This window comes from Rhipicephalus sanguineus, chromosome 6 (assembly GCF_013339695.2).
Source record: "Rhipicephalus sanguineus isolate Rsan-2018 chromosome 6, BIME_Rsan_1.4, whole genome shotgun sequence".
Taxonomy (NCBI): domain Eukaryota; kingdom Metazoa; phylum Arthropoda; class Arachnida; order Ixodida; family Ixodidae; genus Rhipicephalus; species Rhipicephalus sanguineus.
The window spans coordinates 166336437-166350200 of record NC_051181.1 but is presented as its reverse complement, the minus strand read 5'-3'; the positions used below and the strand labels follow the sequence as shown (position 1 = coordinate 166350200).

The following is a 13764-nucleotide window of genomic DNA, read 5'->3' as shown; positions in this document are numbered from 1 at the left end:
GCACGTGTTCTTCTGTCGGTGCAGGTAACTGGGGGGCCGTCAGCTCGGCACGTTGAACCGAGAGGCTTGCTGTGCGAAGCAGCGCATTTCCGCAATGGCAGAAGCGACCCTGCGGAAGCGCAAGCGAGGTCCGAAGTATTGCGGTTTAGTGGCCTGCCACAACAGTGCAGACAACACCAAGGCACACGATTCACGTGTGAAACTGTATCGGTTCCCGGGCGTGTCGCAAGAGAAATAAAGGCGGCAAGCGTGGATAGCTGACAGCGCTGTCTCGCCTTCTATTTTGGCTGTCTGAGTTCATCGCTTTCGTTCGTTTCGACTACCTGAATCGGTAAGTAACGCGGCGCATGCACGCAGCGACTACAGTAATGATTACTCGCCGTCTTCTCGCATTGTGAAAGTCCAGTTACAGTTGTAGGTGAAGCAACTTTGTGTTTTGATTCCCCGTGTTCGTGAGACCTACCCGTCGTTGTTGAACGTTCACACTCGCGTTATACTGTTAGCGTTGTGCGGTTTGTTGAATTCAACTGAACTCTGCACATTGTCAGAAGTTCAGCGCCTGCAATTCACGCGTTGGGAAGGCTGCTTTATCACGCCGAAACGGACGTCTGTGCATTTTCAGCAAGCTTTGACATCGTTCTGCAGGTTTGCTTTGTTTTTGTCACTTTATTAGGGTGATATATATTTAAGCCGCTAAATAAAACTGGCACTTAATACATGCTCTGTAATTGCAACCTTGAAGTAATCACCTTCTGACTTTGTCCGATTTTCTAGCCGCGTTCGCGCAGCAGGTTTTATACGCCTGTCAAGTCGATATCCTCATAAAAAGAGAGTGCAAGCATGATGCGAAAGCCAAAAAAACGAGGCGAGCAGTTCATCTTGCTTCACAGTGGTTAAGGGGGGACGAGGGTCTTAAAATAGCAAAAAATCATAAAAATTGTCAGCTTTTGAAAATCACTATTTCAAGTATTTGTAGTCCAAATTATGCTCTGGAAAAGTACTGTGTTGTGGCAAAGTGGCCTTTCTTTTTCTTACATACTCAAAAGATTAAATTTAAAATGTCTTTAAATCTTGAAATGTGATTTTCTCAGCTTTGTCATTTTTGTGAAGTGAATCTGCCTTACGGAAGTTTTGAGGAGGTTTCTATGAACATATTTAAACAAACTTGGTATCATTTTTTTCAGCAGCACCTAAACTACAGGCTAAAGCTTCTCCTTTTTTCTGAACATTGATGCAATTGTGATTATTTGATAAGTACCAGCTAATTACTGGAAGCTAACTTTTACCCTAAAAGTTCGAAAATTATTTCTGGTCAAAGAAACAGCTGTTTTGACATCTAATTTGCTTTAGCCTGTGAGGTGGACCTTTTAGAAGAACCACGTAGTCCTGAAAAGTAGCTTTTTGTATTCTAAGTTACCATAATGACCCGTAAGGAATTACCTAATTACAAGGAGTAAATTTGTCATAACTTCCTTTCTAAATGAAATATTTGTAATATGTTTGCAGATTTGAAATCTCCATTCAATTATACACATGCATGCCAGTTTTCATTAAGATAGGATAATACATAAAAAATTTTTTTCGAGACCCTCATCCCCCCTTAAAGCTCCGCTAGCTGCCTCGCGTCTTAACCGGCAGGTGATTCTCCAGCGGCACGGAGGACTTGACTCTAACCTTCTCAGGCTTTTATAGTGCCATGGCCGTATAATTTTTTTTTCGCACGCTGCAAACGTTTGTTCACGAAAGTACACGGCTGCTACTGTAAGCATGCCATATCAAAACAACAATCATATGATTCGTAGTCCACACCGCAGAACATCGATAGCGTGTACAGCTTCATTTCGGAGTGCATGTGGACCATTATTCATCTTTAACATGACAGAATGAGACTTACCTCGAGGTATACGTCCTACACGGTGTAATCGCGACTTGGGAAATGCATTTCGCTTTGAGTCGGGCGTCGTTGTAGTCGATCGTCTGCTCTTCACCGCTAATGTGATTGACGAGCCTTTCTCATTTTATCAAGTTCGCTTTTCGGAAGTGCCAGTCAAGCTTGAAGATCTTTTTGAAGCCGCACTGCAAGCGGTACATTGTGAGGCACCACAAGTGCACTGCTAGAGCTCTGCACGTGCACAGAAGCGAGCGGCAACGCGGTGGAGAGAAGGGAAAATGCGCGCTGCTTACACTCCAGTTTTAATTTTTCTGCCAGAGATGGCGCTGCCTGTCAAGAGCAACAGCGCCGCTAAGCGTTGCTTGGGAAGCCTACAGAATACACGCAGTTAGTGTATTTACTCGCGCATTTTCACTCGGCTCCTAGTTTTTCTGCTTGAATTACAATTATCCACTCGCGGCGAAGCTGAAAACACCGCACCGGCACTATTCCCAAGGAGGGTCATGATCGTCTTAACAGCACTAAGTAATATTCTCCTGTTGCACTGCTTGCTTTGGCATCCAAAGATGACGTAGTAGTGCCCAGATGAGCTCTTATACGCGGAAGCAGCGTGAACGGTTACTTTTTCACACTTTATAGTCTCAGAACTGCTGCTTGCCCTGTTTACTTAGCGCAATCCATGCGCGCCTTGGCAGTCCGGCCAGCCCAGCGTCTGGGTGCAAGAGTATCCGCTCGGCTCAAAAGCAGCCTGGGTGCGAGACAGGCGTGCTCTGGTGTATAGATCACGCAACGCTGCGTTCTAAAGGCAACCAATCCCTCATACATACGTCGGAGCACCAAAGCAGTTATACAGTATATCTGTCCACTATGCAGTATGATGCCAGCAGTAGAGAGCTTTAGTTTGTCTATAGAATTCCCAATGTTTGCTGATACCCAGTTACTAGAGCCGTTGACGGTGGCAGCAACAGCAGAGCCAGTAGAGACATTTTGTGTCGTGTTGTCTGACTACAAATAACTTTTTTAGTTTTCTCACTTGTGTCACAGTTCTTGCCGAAAAATAAAAATAATGAGAGTAGTGTGAGTTGATAATTATCTCACTGCCAATGCTTTACACAGAGTCAGTAAGCGGGTAAGTCACTGCAATGTTATGTTTATGATCTCTGGTTAGGCTCTGCATCATCAGGTGTCACTACCAGCATTGTCCATCTCGTACACGTCTACGGTAACCCGGACAGAAAATGTGTTTTTATCAAGGGGTTCCTGCATGATGGCCTCATCGCTTTTTGGTTCAATTTCCAAACTTAAAAACTCAATCAAAATACGTTTTTAGGCTGTATTTGCGGCTGATATTGTATGGATGGCACCTCTATGTTCCCATCAGTACGATGTAACAGTCAAATTGTGTTTCAAGATTTCTGTCACGATTCCTATAATACAGTCAGCTCATCTAGGCAGAAATGGCACCATACTGGAAGGCGAGAATGCTACGTGTTGTCCAGTATAGTAGTGACATATCTGCTCAGATGAACCTGGACATGCCAACTAGGTCAACCACAAGCACTGATAAATACATTCAGTGTCTGCTGGCTTTGAGTGAACAAAAGCTTATTGCTCTTTCAGCAGACATATTTAGTACAAGAGTATGACAATGAATGATATGCGACAGTGCATTTTCCACACACAGTGTTTGGCAGATGATAATGATGCACTACAAAGTGAATACCACCAATTCTGCATTGCAAATGGTATTTGCCGTTGCAAGAACACCTCAACAAGACAAGCTCAAGCAAAAATGGTACATGAAGTTTTTTTGCATGGGCATACAAAGTGAATCATCAAAACAATCCAAATCTGCATGGCCACATATGTCAATGAGGGCTTGTAAGACAAGAAAACAACTCTCTTTAAGAAGCTGCAGCTTCTGCTTTTCTTTCATTAAATCGGCATAAAGTGCAGAACGGATCACCCCGAACTTTTCTACTTGTAATACAGTAGAATCTCGTTACAACGAACTTCGCGGGACCGCTGAATTTAATTCGTAATTCTGAAATATCGTAGTACTGAAAAATGATGTCGGTAATGTAACACAACAGCGAAAATAACGTGCCTTTGCAGGAGGTGCACGTGTTGGGGCGTAAACAATGAACGAAAACACTGGGCACCGAGTGGAAACAATTTACTGCTTAAAAAAGTCGGTTATCTTCTTCTGGCGAGTAGAAAGCAGGCGCTGGTGCATGTACGCCTCCATTTCCGCAACCTTCCTAAGGATGTCTTCGGGTACATCCTTGCAGCACCCGAGGTACGATCGGGTCTTCTCAAGGAACACCACAACATCCAAGCTGGAAATAGCCTCTTCCATTGTCCCAGACTCTGCATCTGCAGCATCGTGTTCTGCTACACTATCTTGCTCATGCACTTGACTCACAATTTCTTCACAGGTGAGCTCTGTGGACGTAGCCGCTGCGCAGTCACTGTCTATGTAATCCTTGAAGGTTACCACAGCGTCTACCGGGAGCTTCTCGGTAAGCTCATTCCAAAGCTCTGGATTGAGCTCCGCTTCGTCATCGCAGTCTCGTGGCGTAGGCTCGCAGTCTTGCGGCGTAAGCGAAGTCTCGAGAAGACCTGCCTTTCGCCAGCAATTGCTAATGGTGCTTGCCTTGACGTTCCACCACGACCCTGTCAGCATTTCTGCGGCTTGACGGATGTTGACCTCTGTGGGCAGCTTCAGTCGTATGTTAATGAGAAGGCGCTGCACAAGTCGTTTCCGAAATTCGGCCTTCACACATCTTATTATGCCCTGGTTTAAAGCTTGGAGCAAAGACGTACAATTCGGGGGAAGAAATTCAAGCTGCACATTGCTCAAATGCACGTTCACCATATGTGCCGAGCCGTTATCAACGATTAGAAGAACCTTCTTTTGTTTCTTCTTCATTGTGTTGTCGAACTGCAGCAGCCACTGCGTGAACAGTTCCCGCGTCATCCATGCTTTCTTATTTGCCCGATAGTCGCAAGGCAACAAGACGTTTTTCAAGCAGCGAGGCTTGGCGGACTTGCCAATAACAAGAGGCTTGAGTTTTTCCGTGCCTGTGGCGTTGCAGCAGAAGAGCACCGACACGCGAAGACGCAATTTTTTTCCGCCCTTGCATTTTTCACCTTTGAAGTTCATTGACTTATCAGGTAACAGCTGATAAAAGCACACCATTTCGTCGGCTTTTGAAAACGTCTGGATTGAACGACTAGACAATTTCCTGAAAGCGCTCGTTCCACCAGGCAATCGCACTTTCGGCATCAGACGCCTTTTCTTCCCCGCACGCAACTTGCCACATGATGCCATTCCTTTGCCGGAACCGATAGAGCCATCTGGCACTTGCGTCGAAGCCAAAGGTGCCCAAAGTGACTGCAAACTGTCGCGCCTTTTCTTGAATAATAGGGCCGGACAAGGGCACACCGTGTTGTCTGGCATCCTTAAACCATGTGAGGACGGCGTCGTCGACGGTTTGGTAGTTGACCAGTCGCAAACATTTCCTTGAGGGAGCCCCCCCCCCCCCCAGCTGTGATTCTTGATGTAATTTCACGATCTTCTCCCAATCCTTCAGTATCGTTGCCACTGTTGACAGTGCGATATCACGCTTTTTGCATATGTCCACTTTTTCCTTGAGCGAAAATTGGCATCGCTTCTTTTTAACGCTGGGGCCAGGAGAACTCATTGCCAGAAAAGCAACCGCACCACACGATCTCAACTTCGCAGCTCCAAACGACAGCAAATGGAAACGGGGTGAGAACAGCGGCAACAGTGGGACTAAGCCTACGATGCTGTTTGATTTGGTTTGACCAGTTTGACCGGTTGGTGATGCTCACATTGGTGTCGACGCTGATGGGGCTGCACCCGTTGAAGCGGGTTTCCCGGCGCATATCTGCTGCAGATCATGATAGGTGTAAGCTTCAGTGATTTCCGTACCAGAACATTCACGGAACTTCGTAATAACGAAGCATCTTGTTGATTTCGGGGTTAAATTACGTACGTTAATCTGAAATATTCGGTATTCTGAAATTCGTAGTACTGAAAGTTTTTTACACTGGCAATATAGGCATTTTGGCGGGAATTAAAAAAAAAATTCGTTAATCTGAAAATTTCGGTAATCTGATGTTCGTAGTAACAAGATTTTACTGTAATAATATCCAGGGTTTAATGTCCCAAAACCACGATATGATTATGAGAGACGCCGTAATGGAGGGTTCCGGAAATTTCGACCACCTGGGGTTCTTTAACGTGCACCTAAATCTAAGTACACGGGCCTCAAACATTTTCGCCTCCATCAAAAATGCAGCAGCCGCAGTCGGGATTCGACCCTGCGACCTTCGGGTCAGCAGTCGAGCGCCATAACCACTAGACCACCGTGGCAAGGCAACTTTTCTACTTGTAGCTTCTATTATATGAGAGGAGTAAATAATGCCTGCCAGCTTGCACAGATATAGCCACTGGAATGGGTAAGCCACTCATTTTGTTTACATAAATAATGTCCAGAAGGAGACCTTCACCTGCATTAATAGTTTGTGAATGTTACGAGAAAAATCCTAAAATATGGGCATCCAAACAAAAACACATATCTGACCAGTTTTCCCATTTTAAGAAATGCTAACATCGAACATCTTTTTTTTGGAAAGCGAGAAACAAAAATGAAAAAGAAATATGCATGACATGTCTGTTTTGGCAAAAGTCCAGAAGATGGAAGTGTGAAAGGATGAAAAATTCTTGACCACGGGGTGTCGCTGGAGCCAATGTTTCAACACACGCAGTCTTGTCTTCTTCAAGGCTTGAAGAAGACAAGACTGCTTGTCAAAACGTTGGCGTTCAGAAATCTTTCACATCCATTTTGCTTACTTTCAGTATCCCAATTAGCGCAGTACATAATTTTACGCTTCTGAATTGCAAAGAGAGAAATTTGATGCTTTGTTCCTAAAGGTTTGCTGTTTTGAGAATTTTCTGCAGTAAAGTTGTTAGTACAAGTACAGCTCTGAGTAGCCTAGGGTTTCTTCATCTCAGTTTCAATAAACTTTTCTGACATTGAATCAATAAGCATACGATCACTGGCAAGGCTTTCCTAGTCGCAAACTTGCGTTGTTTTTTCAGCAGCTCTCCTTGAAAATGGGGTCTACAACGTGTGTTGTTTAGAACACACAATATAGGTGCTCAAACAATGACCGTATAATTAACGACAACACACCTGAGCATTGTTACAGTTGCATTGTGAAGAAATGAAGGTCACCTACCTCTGGACTAGGTAGGGCCGCAGGGAGTCAGCTATGTCGCTATGATGCACGTACATGCTAACGATCTGAGGCAAGTAAAAGTCCACATCGGCATCACTGAAGCTGAACATTCTGTTGCCTGCGACATGGAAAAGAGCCAGCGCTAAAGCTACGTGTAAAGGACACTCACAAGAGTATCTACAGGAAGACCACTCACCTAGGTATGCAAGCACCCCTGGCTCTTTTGAACGAAACAGGTAGTCTATGGCAAGAGGCATGTCAAACAGTGTAGACTCAAACAACCTTAGCAGCAGGTCTTTAGGCACCAGCCGTTCCCCTGGTGGCATCGGCGTAGTGTCCTGCACACAAGGATCAGTCTAGCAAGTGCACACCTTCAAAACCAGCTGGCGGTATTTCAACTCAATAGCTCACATAATGCCACCCTTAAAACCCACATCCTAATTTTACCAAGAAATGATTTTGCCTGCACATACTTATGAGTTTGCAGGACGAAGGAACTCATGGGTGATTCCACGTAAGATTGAACAAACGATGGCTGGTCGACCTCTTAAATTTATTTCAAAATTTTATATATTATTGCCTGATGAGTGGAAGGAAGAGATCCGCAATTTGTTTTGCCGCCAAAAATTTTTTCGAAGCACAGGAAATCAATAACGACGAAGAGGTGCAGTGGAGGGCTCATCCGCTCTGCTGTTTTGGCCAACTTTCGTTGAGAATTGCACAAAATATATTAAAGTTAGGTAGCTGAGATTTATTTACCTAAATATATGCATGTTTTTGCTTCAGCCCAGGTATTTTTAGTTTTTATATGTAGTGTAGATGTTTTTATAAAAAACGTCGAAAATGGCCCAATTGGCAAAATTTTCTTTACTTTTAAGGTCTTTATCTCAAAAAAGCCTTGTAGCAGAGCGACAAAAATTCTGCATTACGTTCTTCGCATGTTTATCTACTAAACTTCCAAATCTTGTATTTATATAACTTTTCAGTAAAGAGATATGATCGGGCTAATTTCAAGAAAACACCGAACAATGGAAAATTCTGACGACAATTAAAAAAAAACCCCATTTTTAAAATTTATTAAACTTTGTCCACTTATTCTCCTCCACATCAGCTTTCACAATCATTAAAAACATGTTGCATAATTTCGTTGCACTAATAGTTACGGCCCCTCCAATGAGACCCTTAGGCAAGGATGGGCAATTCTGACTTCTTGCCCAGCAAGTGCATAAAATGTAGGCAGGATTGAATTTCTTTTTATTAAAAGGCCAGCAGATACCTTAAAAGGTGTCGCCGGCACTGAAGACGGTAATTTTGAAAATATTTGGTCACTGCAGCGGCCACGAGCGCAGGGCTACCAATCAGGTGCGCGCGCACCCGAGATGCTCGTTGCAAGAGACAGCGCAGTGAGAGCTCGTTTTCGCGTCCTCAGACCGACTGAGTTCGAAACAGCAACGCCTCCCGGGTGACTTGAACGCACGTGCACCGGTAGTCGCAGTGATCTGGTTAATTGCGTCGATTTCTTTTTCAGGGGGCATAAGAATGTCATCGTTAAACTGTGCGTTCCGTGAAGATCTTTCATTGCAGTGGTAGCAAAAGCACGCGTAGCACAAGTAGTCCGTCTCACTGGCAGTCACTGACCTTTCGGGCGTTAAACGTTCTTTCAAAGCATTTATGTCTAGGTCGGTAACTCTGCGAAATTTTGGCTTCTTTGCAATAATTAAAGGAGTACTGACACGATTTTAAGACATCGCAAAAGGGACATCTTTTTTCTTCGTTGGTATGCAGTGTCCACGCTGTCCACACACTGGAGTCGGAGAACACGTATAAAATATTTTAATTTGACTTTGAAGTTTTTGTCGCTGAGCATTTGCAAGCCAGCCACACTGCAAGGACATTATCCCGACGAGTCAAGACAGTTCCTCCGAGTTCGCGAGTTCTGCGTCCTGCATGCAGCTTAAATCGTAGAAATCACTGTCAGGGTCACTGGACGACAATTCACCCATCGTTGTCTATTGCACCACGAGCAGATGACGGATTTCCCGCTAGTACGTCGCGAGTTTCTGTATCTCCGTGACGTCACACTGCTATGAAACGACACTGAACAGCCACCCCCCGATATGGAAACCGAAAGTGTCTTTTTAAGGTGGCGCTAATTAAAATATATAGGATGCATTCCCAGGCACGACAATAGTTTTAGGTTTCTCGACACCAGTATTTTTATTTAGAGCAACAATCCGAAATTTTTTAAAATTCGTGTCAGTACTCCTTTAAGCTTCTTGTGCTTCGAAAGGTAGTCTCCACAATAGACTCATTCCGAGCTATACTTTCTCGCCATGAGACGCACAGGAGGAGTAGAGTAAGAGCAAAGCACAAGAACTATCCACGCCGGAATGAAGTGTGAACAGCGCTCCGAACGCGCGGCCAGTTCAGGCCGTCTGCTGCCGACATCTAATATAGGCAAGCGCATCCGGTTACTGATAGTTTTTCTTTTCTTTCCTTTGACAATCCATATTTTGCTTTGCCACTGGAGCGCCACGTTCATGCTTTCCACTGATCGCAACTGGCGCAGCGCAGTTTCTGTGGCAGCAGCGTGCGTGAAGCGAGCGCTCATAGCTCCCTTATAGAGTTTTCATCTTGCTTCCATCTCCGCCGTGTTATCAGCGCCTAGCTGAGATGCGTACAGAGGGCGGATAGAATAGCGAAGCTCCAGTGCACGTGCGTTCAAGTCACCCGAGAGATGTTGCTGTTTCGAACTCAATTGGTCTGAGGACGCGAAAACGAGCTCTCACTGCGCCATCTCTTGCAACGAGCATCTCGGGTGCGCGCGCACCTGATAGGTAGCCCCGCGCTCGTGGCCGCTGCAGTGACCAAATAATTTCAAAATTAACGTCTTCAGTGCCGGCGACACCTTTTTCGGTACTGTTGGCCTTTCAATAAAAAGAAATTCAATCCTGCCTGCATTTTACACACTTGCTGGGCAAGAAGTCGGAATTGCCCATCCTTGCCTAGGGGTCTCATTGGAGGGGCCGTAACTATTAGTACAACGACATTATGCAACATGTTTTTAATGATTGTGAAAGCTGATGTGGAGGAGAATAAGTGGACAAAGTTTAAGAAATTTAAAAAATGGGGTTTTTTTTAATTGTCGTCAGAAGTTTCCATTGTTCGGTGTTTTCTTGAACTTAGCCCGATCATATCTCTTTACTGAAAAGTTATATAAATACAAGATTTGGCAGTTTGGTAGATAAGCATGCGAAGAACGCAATGCGGAATTTTTGTCGCTCTGCTACCAGGCTTTTCTGAGATAAAGACCTTAAAAGTAAAGAAAATTTTGCTAATTGGGACATTTTTGAGGTTTTTTATAAAGACATCTACACTACACATAAAATTTAAAAATACCTGGGCTGAAGCAAAAACATGCATATACTTAGGTAAATAAGTTTCAGCTACCTAACTTTAATATATTTTGTGCAATTCATAACGAAAGTTGGCCAAAACAGCAGAGCGGATGAGCGCTCCACTCCACCTCTTCGTCATTATTGATTTCCTGTGCTTCGAAAAATTTTTTGGCGGCAAAACAAATTGCGGATCTCTTCTTTCCACTCATCAGGCAATAATATATAAAATTTTGAAATAAATTTGAGAGGTCGACCAGCCATCGTTTGTTTGATCTTACGTGGAATAACCCTCATTAACAAAGCACAACATAAAACGACTTCCCACATTCTCAAATATCTTGGCCGTATTCAAACAGCGCGCTTATCACTGTGCATATCAGACACTGTGCACACCATGTCGTAGTACAGCTGAGCAACCAGAGGCAGCGACTATCGTGGCATGAGCAGCCAGCTGGACTCGGCCACACACTGAAGACATCATGTGAGGAAAAAAGAAGACAGCCGAACGGCACTTAGGAGCTCGACTGACTCGCAATTTCACGCGTCACTTTTGAGTTGTGGGCGCAGGTTCGCCCTTAATAAATACGTATGTTCTATTAGCCTGTGTTCGTCAGCATTGCTTTTTTAGAATATAGAAACATGAACATGCAGCAAGGGCCACATGTTACAAAACAAGAGGGGCACCATTTCTTCATGCATTTGCAGCCCTGTGACTAATCCTCATTTACAAGAATGCTTTTATTTCTATTGCTATGTATCACACCATGGAAAGCACTAGCATTGAGCAAGAGAGGCTGCACAATCATTCCAATGAGTGGCTTGAAGCAAATGCACATGCACCACTTCCTCCTCTTGCACACATCTGTCGCACATGTTCCTTTTCAGAAGCATGACCATACTATAGATTATTAAAGAGGCCGTGAAACCCCACTCTGAGTAATCATATAATTCCTTCACCAATGGGCTGGGTACTTCAAAATGGTATTCAAAATAGTTCACTGCCAACACTTGTTTGAGCAGCGGAACTGAAAATGAGAGACAGAAAGGGACGTTTTCGGCTCCGGCACATGGGCGTCGGCAGGGGGGTGCCAAAGGGGCACGTGCCCTCCACCCAAGCCATACCAGACCAGTGCTGCTGCCCCTTTCCCCACCACGATGCAACATGGATTTATTTGTTTGTTAGCTCAGCAGCATCCGGCAACTCTGATAAGTAGCGTTGAAGATAAATATTGCAGAGGCAAAGAAAACACTCAATATCCTGGCGAGAGAACAGGCGTTGACGACTGTCAACGAAACCCTAGAATCTGTGCTAGAGTATGTATATATAGGTCCCCCCCTAACCGGGAAGCCTACTCAAGTAAAGAAAACTCACTGAACAAAGATGGGCTGCAGCGCACATGGCAGATATTCCCATACAACGACAAGCAACTTGCTGGTTTCCTTAAAGGAGTACTGACACGATTTTGAAGTGCAGCAGAACGGACGTTTTTGGTTTCCTTGGCACGTAGTGTTAACGCTCTCCCCACACCGCATCCGGGAAACACGTATAAATATTTAAGTTTGATTTTAAAGCTTTCATCTCCCAGCATCTGCAAGGCAGCTTCACCGCATGGAAAGCCCTATGACGTTTCAAGTCAGCTCACTTGGTTTGCGAAATCTGGGTTCTGCATGCAGCCTAAATCACAGAAATCGCTGTCGGAGGCACTGGACGACAGTTCACTCATCATGAACCACGTTCGACTGACAGCAAAGGACAGCAGGTGCATATTTCGTGGGTTGCAGTCTGCCCGTGACGGGCAGACTTGACACGTCACTATGAAGCCGCCCTCTCGAAACCAAAACCGAAACTGCTGGTTGAAAGAAGCGGTATTAAAAATATATGCAATGCATCCCCAGGCACCACGACACTCTTTTTAGGGTTGTCGACACCCGTGCTTTCATTTAGAGCAACCAACCCGAAAAATTTTTAAATTCATGTCAGTACTCCTTCAAAGGGACTAAAGACAAACAACAATTTATGCTCGAGTGAAAGGGTAATGATTGAGAACGTTTAAGATGTCATTATGTACAGAGGTGTTTTATTAATTGAGAAATTAAAGTAAATGTAGGACACAATGTACACTACCAGCGAGGCATATATTACTAGCCCAATATGACTAGGGCTCCACCCCGTTTGCGGATATATACGGAAAAATTCTATAAACACTCGCCGGTAAAATTTTTTACAATTCAGATTTATCCGATTAACTCCGATTTTAATGGCCAACATGACCCTCTTCCGTTCTTTATCAAAAGGGCAGCTTCTAAGTGGTTACTGGTACATCGGCCAGTTTGGCCATTATAAACTTTACCCCACATCAATATTATCTCCTAGACCGCACCCATCGCACGTCTAACAAAGGGGCTTGTCGTGAACAGAGTGAGAGACGCCAACGTATATAGGGACCCCTGGAGCGCGAGACATCTTGTTATACGGCCCCTTGGTGGCACTGGGGTGCGCCGACAACATCGAATATACGGTCCCCGGGAGCCCCGCCGCAAGTTTGTTCTTGCGTGCATGGCCATGGGCGAGGGTAGGACCACCAAGTTGCTGACGACTGTATGTCCCTCTAGGTGGTTCTCTTTTTATGAAGCTTTAGAAGATGTTCTGGACCATTGGCGTACGTACCATTTGTCTTTTTTGAGAAGCCAAGGGAATGAAACGTGAGAAGCTCGAAACTCTTGTTTTATCGCCTGAAGTTGTGCACGACATACCGATTAAGCTGAGGTTTCTCAAACTTCGTGTACTGTGCTGTGCTCTCAGTCATTAAGGTTTACCCCATTGAGGGGGGGGGGGGTTCGTTTGCACACACTCCTCAGTCAATGACGGGACCCATCTGAGGTCTTCACATCGAAAGTCTGTTGGATCTCCTTGATGAGAATTACTGAGCTCAATGACTGTAGCAGACCTTCATGAATACTACGCTGCTGTCGCGGAAAAGTGGAGACAAGTTGAGAGGAACCTTCGCGATGCACTGCAGTACACCAGTAAATCATTTTGGTACAGCATTCAAGTTGTGAATCTAAATGTGAAGCATGAGATACCCCGATCGTTTGAAAAATATGTGCCGATTTTGAAGTTAGTGCTTCTGGAAACTGAGGACATGAGCCAGCTCATGAGTGATTTTGTCAACTATCAAAGCCATGAAATCAGTAACATTGTTG

The 13764-nt window shown here is 44.6% G+C and overlaps 1 protein-coding gene across 3 annotated transcripts in view; it reads right to left on the bottom strand.

Moving 5' to 3' along the window:
• LOC119397003 (phosphatidylinositol 4-kinase beta) overlaps window positions 1-13764 on the bottom strand; it is a 152398-nt gene that overhangs the window by 107797 nt on the left and 30837 nt on the right. For all 3 annotated transcript variants that reach the window (XM_037664415.2, XM_037664417.2, XM_037664416.2), the window contains 2 exons: window positions 7359-7500; window positions 7163-7280 (listed from right to left, as the gene is read on the bottom strand). In XM_037664415.2, the coding sequence (XP_037520343.1) occupies window positions 7163-7280; window positions 7359-7500 (260 nt within the window). The remainder of the gene's footprint in view (window positions 1-7162; window positions 7281-7358; window positions 7501-13764) is intronic.